Source organism: Perca flavescens, chromosome 20 (genome assembly GCF_004354835.1).
Source record: "Perca flavescens isolate YP-PL-M2 chromosome 20, PFLA_1.0, whole genome shotgun sequence".
Taxonomy (NCBI): Eukaryota; Metazoa; Chordata; class Actinopteri; order Perciformes; family Percidae; genus Perca; species Perca flavescens.
In genome coordinates, this window is record NC_041350.1 from 7021430 (window position 1) to 7031664 (window position 10235).

Consider the following 10235-nt stretch of genomic DNA (forward strand, 5'->3'; position numbering starts at 1 on the left):
GAGGCTTTACAGGAGAATTTTATTTGAAGATTCAAAGGTTTTAATTTCAACATTATCACAAACATAATTCAAAATCTCCTTTCATGATACTGTTGTATATACAAATAAGATAAAATTCCTTCAAGTATGAAGAGGAATCTTTAAATGTGCTTTAAAGCCATTTATTAATGTCTAAATATTTTGAGTAAATGATACATATTGGAGAATGATCAACTGCAAAACGTTTGCTAAATGTGCAGTTAGAATACAATATTATTATTTGTATATAGTATAAAGAAATACAATGCAATCTACTCACAAAGATTATTCAAAAGCTCTTAAGTACACTACTGTTTTAAATGTGTCATTAAATGCTGTTGCCATTCATTTTACAATATCACCCTGAGGTGTTCAACCCCAGGGTCCTTTTAAACACTCTCTGAGCATCCTCAGCAAGAATGTTGAGAATGGTTTTGAGAATGTTGTAGGTGGAGGTAAAAGAGAAGCCCATTGCTAATGGGATTCCAAGTATTGGAATGAATCTGGACACTTCCTCTGCTACCATTAATGCTGCTGTGCCTGCTAATTGACCAATCACCTTCAAGAGAAGTTGAGAGGTTATTTCTGTTGCAGCCAGTGGTGAAATAATGATGGCAGTCAGATCATCAAATGGCACATTTGTCCTATCAGAGAGTCTCTTCAGTGACGGGATATCAAGACCAAACCCAAATACATATTGTGTGACAACACCAACCAATATGGCCACATCAACAGCAAGAGAAACTCCAGGAACTGGTACAGCTCCTACAGCTGCACTCGCTGTAGCCCAGTATTTGATTTTATTATAGAAAGCTCTTTTCTTCTTGTTGATGACCTCCTGGCTGATATTGGGCATGACCAGCAGCAGAGCATTATCCTTGTGTTCAGGAAGTTCTCTCTCTAAGGTTTCCCCTAAGAGAGGGAAGTCGTACAGCTGGAGATCAAAGTTGAACACCAGGAACACTTGGGGGGAGTCCACACCTGCTTTTTTAAGACCTGTGTCACAAACAGGAAACATTATATAATGGTCTCATGTCTTTTTCACCAGTCCTTTTGCAAATGTCGGTTTTTGAGCACATTAAGCCCCTCAAAAAATGCAATTCATTGGAGAGAATATTAAATGGAGCAATTTGAATAGGTTCCTCCTCAACCTATGCTGTCACTGCTGAGGCCCTAGTAATAATAATAATTTCTTCAGTTCAGGGTCCTTGTACCTTTTGGGGCTTGGGCCCTAAATATCAGTCTGTTCTATAAGGCTACGTGATAAATTCAAGGGATAACAGCAGATTTTCTGTGCAGGCCGATTTGTCCCAGTAATTTAACAGAGTCTGAAATCTCTGTCCAAAGAAATCTGGACTGTCCAATAATGGCTCCTCCTCTTCACCACCTTCACCCCACAATTCAGCAAGAAGAGGAACGTTAACATCAAGAAGTAGGACTTTGAATCTGGTTTGTGAAGTTACCAAGTGCACCATTATTTCAGGTTGCCAGGTAGCTTTGCTGTTTACATTATACTGAAAGTTGTCTGACTGAAATCAATATTATCAATTTAATATCAATAAAAGAGAACAGAGTGAATTGGAGTTGGACAAACAATAAGGTTCACATAAGCACTGAAGTCAAAACAAACATACAGTAGTTCTTTACTTTTTTGGCTTTTTGTGAATTGCTTTTATTTATGGACATTTTTAAATTAGTTTCAATGTTAGTGTGTGCTTACATAAGTCACTTACCTTGAATGCAGTTTTCCCTGATTTTTGAAAGAGTCCTTTCTGCGTTGAAATCCCTCTGGCTTCTTTTCTGATTTTGTAAGTCAATGTCTATCTTTGAGCGAACAAAGTAGAACTTTTTCCCCATCTTCTTTATCTTCTTAGCGAGCATCACATCATTTTCTCTGAAGCGAGTGTCTGAGATGATGATGAAGAAGTCAAATCTTTCAAATTTAACAAGCTCCAGGTACTTGTCAGCTGGAAAACCGGAGGTGCCAATACCAGGAAGATCCCATAGTGTAACATTGGGATAGTTTGGATGGGGGTATGGTGTAACCTCCATGGTGGTTTCCACACAACCAGTAGGGGCGGCTCCTTCATCCCGTCCTGTATGCCTCTGAAGGCATTAACAAAGGTGGATTTACCAGAGCCCGTCTCTCCTGTGACAGCAATATTTAGTGGAATATTTTTCTCCCTCTCCAAAAGCTCCTTGATCTTTTCAACAGCTAAGCTGCGATCATTGTTTTGTAGTGCTTCTTTAATGGCTTCAGTTGATTCCAAATGTAAACGATTTTCCATGGTAATTCTTGAAAACTGGAGTAAAAGAGAAATTAAAAAGTATTTTGGGAAATATTAGAAAATGCAGTCCATCTTTCAGAAATCCCCTCTTTAAAATATCATATTATGATGCAGTATCACCTCAAACACACCAGTTTGACATACTAAGGTGTGTACATAATTTCGTCATGAGCTATTATTTATTATTTACTATTATAAGGTGACATGTATTCACATTTCAAGTTTACCGGATCCTCTACAGTATATCGTAATGTGCCTGTTTTAGAGATAGATCAGCAGCTTCCTTGTGATTTATTGAAATAAAAAGTAGGCTTTTGCTAAATATTAGAGACTACTCACCCTGGAGTCTTAATGTTGAAACAGACGAGACAAAAGTACGACCCTGTAATTACTATGACTTGTTCAGCTGGAAGAAAAGTCTGCATCCTGTTTCTTAACTCTTATAAGAAATGATAGGGGTGTTAACCAGAGTTCAGAAAGTAACAGTGAAGACAGTGACCAATGAAAATGTCCTACTGTGAGAGAGAGACACCTGATTGGTTATCTGCAAAGCAGCTGACTTTCACATTATTAAGACTGAAACGGAAAGGGTAGAAACATAACAACACTGATCCTCATCCTGATTGGTTGCGGTGTGTTGAAAAATAAAGACATTTGTTTTGTTCCTCAGCTCCGAGTCAAACATCCATGCCCTTCTGTTCTAACTCTGCTGTCAGCTTTTTAGCAGCTCTGCATCAGAACTGTCATAATATAATGATGCAGCACTGTGCTGTATGCTGTGTGAACAGTGTTTTAAAGGTGCTCTGCCACACGTATTTCATTACTTTGTGGTAATGTCGGAAGTTCTGCCATGGACTCTGTAACATTTTTTTGTGGAAAAAATGCCTTAATTACCTTGTTTCAAGCCATTCTAGCATGGTATAGAAAGCCTACAGGAAGACTCAGCTCGATTTCTGCCAGTTCTCATTAATATTCAACAAGCTAGGCTGTTTGAATCTGATTGGCTAACAGCTAGCCAATGAGAGCCTGGCTGTCGGCATCATTTACCCAGCGCAACTGGGCGAGTTAATGAATAGTAATGAGCTCAGGCAATATGATGTCAGACTGACCAGCTTTTGTAATTGGCCTGATTTATCTGCTTATTTCTTTTCAGTGGCTAGAGCTGACAGAGGAGGGAGCATTTCATTTTCACATTCACAACATAACACAAACACATATGGACCTAACATATTTCAAAAAATACAAGTGAAAACGGTTTTGTATGGCAGGGCACCTTTTAAGAGTTTACGGCATTAGATTGTATAAGACTGAAACATGAATAGCACAGCTGAATTTGCTAAAACCCCAAATCAGACCGTTTTTAAGTTTGTTTGTTTTTTCAAAAACGGAAATATGGCTCTGCACTTTCCGTTTTCAGTCTTACTAATGCTGTTGTGTTGTGGCGAAATGGTCAGTGTATCTTTTGGTCACTTGATTTTCATTCATAAATAGGCAATAAAAAACCAAAAAAAGTAATAGTTATTTGAAATTGAAATACAAGGTGTTTTTTTTCCTTTTCATTGTCAAAAGGGGATGAGAGATATTTAAAAATATGCTTTGATATTAATTTTCTATTTCACATAACAAAAAATAAAATCACTCAAATAGAAGTTTTTTTCATATTCAGATGTCGGTGCTGGGAGGGTTCCTCTAGTTGTTTACACTGACCACAACCCGTTTATGTTTTTGAGTTCATTGCTGTGTCCCTGTGATGACCCTGCTATTAGTCAGCAGTGTCTCTGTGGTCAATTGGTTGATTTTGATCTAATTGTACATATGTATAATGAAAATAAATGGCTTTCTATTCTTTTGGGATTGTGGAACGGGCTAGTAATCGGTGCCTTCTGGTTTCACCTGGGCCCAGTGCTCCAAGATTATAAATCTAGGCTCTCCTACTCATTCTTCATTCTCTTTCTCCCTCTCTTTCTCTCTCTCTGACAGACACCGTCCCTCCATCTCTGGTGATGTGGCATCTTTGGTTAACCTTGGTTCTCTTTTGCTCATTTAGTACACTCTCCAGCATGCAAACATGCCACACTGTCATACAGCTACCCCCTTCATTACTGATCATACTGGTACCAGGTACTTCTCAGCTGGAAATCTGGGGGTGCCATTACCAGGACGATCCCATAGTGTAACATTGGGATAGTTTGGATGGGGTATGGTGTAACCTCCTTGGTGGTTTCTACACGTCCATATTTTCTATGCCTCTGAAGGATTTAACAAAGATGGATTAACCAGAACCAGACTCTCCTGTGATGCCAATATTTAGTGGAATTTTTTTCTGAACAGAATATCATTGCAGTATTTTTGATTTAGGGGATTGCAGCATCTAATCATGCATACAAATAAAATGAGTCTAAAATATATAATATATGTTATGTAGTATTTAATACATGCAAAACAAAATCGTAGTCTGTAGTTTACTGTGGTCTACACAAGGTAAATTTGGCTCTGGAGTCAGTGATCTTTAATGGTCAACATTTAACAGGCAACAACAGGTCCCTTAAATAGCCATTGTAACCTCATTACATAAGACTACTACATATAAGAAATACAAGAAAAAAGATGCAGTGTGAGCACAGGGAAGTCACAAATGTTGACAGAACATTAACCAGATGTAACTTTAACAGTTATAAACAGCACATTGTAATAAGTCTTATACTGTATATGAGGTACTTGGGATGTCGCTACTCAGCAAATACAGTTTAACTTCCTTTTCTGTGCCGTTGTAGTTTGAGTTGTTCAGAGTTCCGCCCCTTGAACAGTCAATGAAGAGGACAATGGAATTGTCCTGCTGTGAGTGACAGAGATCTAAACCAATCAGAGTTATGTTTCTTTCACTGAAAGCACATGGTTTACAAGAAACCCAGAGCAAAAAAAACAAGCAGTAGGGTTTCTCTTCATAGTGCTGCACCTCCTATGTGACTGGTAAGATTGCAACTATGTGAAAAGATTGATGTTGTAAACTTAGCTCTGGAAGAAAAGTCTGCTATGTTTGTATGCTATGTACCGAATGCAAGTTTGTACATTTGCAATATTCAAAATATAGATTCACCCTTTCATGAAAATATGTTGGAGAAACTTGATCAAAAAGAGAATTTAGATCCTGACAGAATTTGTTGTTGCAGTTGCTTGAACAGGTTTTCTAAGATTCTTCTAGAATCTGATGCATTACTAGATGTTCAGTCAAGTCTTGTTACAGGAGCAGGATGCAATTGACAGACCAGTTTGTTACTTCTCCAAGAAGTTTGATTCGCAACTATTTAGCGATAGAGAAAGAAGTACTGACCCTTATGTGGGTGCGTCAACACATCAAGATTGATGTCGGTGCTGGGAGGGTTCCTCTAGTTGTTTACACTGACCACAACCCTTTAACGTTTTTGAGTTCATTGCGGTGTGCCTGTGACAACGCTGCTATTAGTCAGCAGTGGTGAAACACTGTAAAAAAAAAGTGCTGCAGTTGTGGAGAATTCAAATACAAAATACTGTTTGCAGATATTTGAATTTCTTTCTGCCTATCAAAACATTATAAAGGACATTGAAACTTATTTCAATCTTGCAAAACCTTTTTTTTTATTAGTTTCCAAGCTTTCAAACACTGACTTTTAACCTTTCAAAGTTTTTTATCAGTTTTAAATTATGATAGGTTTTTACAATAGCAGGGTCCACACCTAAAACATTTCCTGTGTTGTTGATTGTTGGGCTGGTTTCTGGACTTCTGGTTTATTCTCCTGCTGCTGTTTCTGTATCGCAACAGAAAATGAAACAGTGACATCTTTTCTTTCTGAAAATAGATTGATTCTGGTGTGATTACATGTAATGTAGTAACAGTAGAACAATATGCAATATAAAACCATGTTAATAGCAAATGTATTTTTGCAGTTCTCCAAAGATCAGATCAGAGAGGATTTCCTACAGGAAATACCGACTAAATGTTTGTGACATACATGGAGGCTGCATCAGTTGGCATTTCAGTTCGTAAGGGATTAAAGTGGTAAAAGTTACAGTTAAACACCTAGGACTGGTATTGCAGTTCCTTTCCCTAGTTCTCACATTCAATTGGAGATTGAATTTCCCCTCTGCACTTGACTCAATAAGCACTTAGTGTAACAGTAGTGTTACAGAACCAGGAAAAAGACATTGTCGGATTATTGACATTGTCGGACAGTTTTTTTTTATTTAATTTACAGTCTTTCTGGACAAACTAAGTAATTAGACTAAATACTTAACACCCACTGCTGTGTGTAATTACTACAGTAGTAATGGGCTATGGCGGTTTGTTCCTTCATTCTGCCAGCTTTTCTATTTAGTCTAGGTTTCACATCGAAGTGCCTCTGACCCCGTTTTCACACATTTACCATTCCTATTATTGTGTTTTAGTGCTTGTAGCTTTCCAAAAAATATGTACAGTACATTGTCCGCTAAGTAATGCAGCTGACAGTTGGAATTACACTAATTGGCGCCATCTTGTGGTTTCAGATGGTGCACTTTAGTGTCCCAGCTGACATCACAAGCATATTAAAAGCAGCTCTACGAAATGTTAACACGATGTGGCACATTAACTCACCAACGTCTGTTAAAATGAGTGACTTCAGCATGGTTGGCATGCGATCAGAGAAGTTTGACCTGTCACCTGTACAGAGAAAAATCCTTTTTGCCTAAACCTTTTAATTTATCCGTTATCGGTCACTTCACAGAGACACCTCATCCTACCAGGGGGTTTAGTCCTTTAATTGATCCTCAAACTGAAGGAGAGAGAAGATTAACCGGCAAACCAAATAGACTCAAACTTTCAGACACTTTGAAATATCAGAAAAGTTCTAATGACGTATTGATTGCCTATTCTTTAACCAGCATTTCATGTATATTTGAGCTATTTGATTTCCTAACCTCTACTCCTTTTTGTCTTTCAAGTTAATCAGAGTTAGTATATCAGACTTTGGCAGACCCTTTAAACTCTTAATCCAGAGCTTTAACCCGCATTGTAGTGCAGACTATTTACAGAGGGGTATTGCAACATTGTCAGTATTATTACAAGTTTATGTTGTTACATGTTTGGATGTTTATTTGGCCATTGACTGGCTGATTTTGGTGTGTACAGATGGAAACCAGAGGAATGAAATTAGTAGCTTGTTCAATGCACTTTTATTATGGGACATTTCCATTTGCGGCGCCATTTTGAAGGCTTGGATCCCTCTAGAAATGAGAAGGATGCAACGAAAGAGTGGTGCAAAAAAACATGGTGGGAAGAAAGAAAAAAAAAAAGGGCAAGTGTGGTTGGGACTCCGGCTGGGCCGCTGGAATAACATTAACAGGCAGTCTGTTGGGTCACGGCAGAGATGGGATTTGGGGGGACACATGCACAAAAAAAAGTGACAGGAGTGTACTGAGTTTGACATCCTCTTATGTCGGACACCTGCTTCGGTGTGTAAAAGAAAAAAAAGGGGGGGGGGGATGTTTCCCAACACCACCAAATTTCTGTCAAATCACGCACTTCAATGCGCGTCAAACTGCATGCCTCGACAAGGGGGCACAAAGTGTGATGTGTTGACTTTAATAGAGAATTGCTTGCGATGTGGAACACACCTGTTACTCGACATTTTGTACTGCCTGAGAAAAGTTGCACCCAGTTTTAGAGGTTGTATAATTGTGAGGAGTCAGTATTTTTATGGTTGGGAAAAAAAAGTATCTTCCACCGAAAGATGTACAGTTGGACAAAAAAAGAAGCATTTTGTACACCATTGTTGATGTTTGAGATTAAAAAAAAAAAAAAAAAAAAATTGAAAAAAAACATTGAGGAATGTTCCATTTTCCTGTAAATTGTACCTCTATTTATTTGCCTTATTTAGTTTGCTATATTTTGTATGTACACACAGCATTACAGCAAAATGTTATATTAAAAAAAAATATGAATAAATAAACTGTGGTCCGTGTATGATGGATAGTTTTGAGACTTGTATAAGAATGATTTTTTTTTTTCTTTCATTTCTCTAATTTTATTTTTGTTTTGTTTTTTTTTTTTCTCACCCTGTGTCTTTTGTAGGGTTACAATAAACGTTTGTCCCTTACAACTGGTTATGATCTTTTCTTCAGAATGTGTTATTGGGATGACTGTTTGGGTCATACTGTAGGTGTATACAGAAGGAAATCAGTGATGTGTGCTGATGCAGGACGAGAGAATGATTTACATGCTTACACTCACTATGTTACACATAATAATCCAGTTTTTGCCCCAATTCCAAAAAAGACGATATTCCGACTACGCTGTTTACATGGATAATGAGAGTAAGTATTCCACTAATATTCCCGTTTACATGTAGCAAGTTTACCAGCGGTGGAGGACTTGTTGGACCGTGCAAATATAGCGTCCCTCTTTCATTCCTTCAACCAGCCAGGGGCGGGTCTAGAGGGGGGGCCTGGGGTGGTTTTCTTTTTTGAAGTTTGGGGCAAGTTTATTATAAGTGTATTTCACATTATTTTTATATAGTTCTATGACAAAAAAAACCTTCCCAGCCCTTGTCACATGGCCAATTAAGGTTTCCACATATCCAAAGTTTTGCCTTAAGAGCCCATTGAAAATTTGGACACACAATTTGTTGAAAAAAAAACAAGCTAAATTAACAATGAATGTGATGTGTTTTATTTAGCTAAATTGAATTGTGTTCTATTCAAAATGTAGGCCTACTATATTTACTTTACTATATACTATTGGCATGAGGCCAACTGCGGTAAAAACCCTGATTGAGACGCATATTCCGAATCAGCGGTGTAGGCTAATTGTGTATTGAGTATGGTTGGAGAAAAGATGTAGCCTACAGTGGGGGGGAAAAGCATGCTATGCAACATTCTTGATGTAACTCTCAGCAATCAGGGAGACCAACAATGAACGCTATAACTTACACAATTATAAGATTTTGATTTTGTCCCAGAAAAGTCCATACACTTTAAAAAAAAAAGTTGGTTTGTCATCTCCAATGCATTTCCTGTCTGCTATGACCTATGAGACAGATCAGTAGGCCAAGACCATGGCAATGGTACAGAAAAAAAAAATGGCTGCTGCTCTGACCATTCTGCTACGTTGATTTGAATGGAAATGGCCTTTCTATCCATTTTATATCTATGATTGTAGTCAGAGAATGTCTAATAAGGGGAGAACTTCCACTCTCGGGAAAATTCCAGGTTGGTACAATGGGGCTAATAGGGAGTGAGATAGGGAGTGAACAGGCTCTCCATAGACAGGCTCTGATTGTAGTACAACAATTCCGATAGGAACCTATATGAATGGGAGTTGTGTATAGGGGGACACTTTAGAGAGTTACACTGACACAGAAACTAATGTGAGATTTAAAGTAAAGTGGTGGTAAATAGTTGACTCACGCTTGTTATTGTACGAATTAATGAATGTTATTTATGTTACAAATTATTTATGTTACAAAGACACAGTATTCCATGCTGGATTAAAGCTCGTGGATGATTTACAATCACATGGAGCAACTGGTTGAAACGGCGTATCTCTGCTTCTGAAGGGAACCAAAACAAGTAAGTCTCTGGACTGTATTGCTGTAGAGATATTAAATATGAGGCGAGCTCAGAGTTTTTGTTTTTTAAATAACAATAGAGATGTCATTGTGATACTGTTGGTATTGATGCTAAACAAACAATATCAGTATTATTTTCTTATAATGACGTGTTGTAGTTCTTCACTTTGTCCACTGGAGGGCAGTGGACACTCGTCTACAGTAGTGCCCTATATTTAGGGCACTAATCAAGACCCAATAACATACATCACTGTTGGTTCACTGACTTTTGGAAGAAAACATGGAGAAAGAGTGATGCTTCTGTAATTCTGTCCTTAATAACTACATGACCAACATTGATCTAACAAAA

The 10235-nt window shown here is 37.9% G+C and overlaps 1 protein-coding gene across 1 annotated transcript; it reads right to left on the reverse strand.

The window, feature by feature from the left end:
• On the reverse strand, positions 1-2732 carry LOC114547139 (interferon-inducible GTPase 5-like). The gene is given in 4 exon segments (XM_028566374.1): positions 1-1014; positions 1752-2111; positions 2114-2321; positions 2646-2732. Coding segments are annotated over 3 exon segments (1191 nt in total). The 5' UTR covers positions 2307-2321; positions 2646-2732; the 3' UTR covers positions 1-376.
• Positions 2733-10235: the final 7503 nt, after the last annotated feature.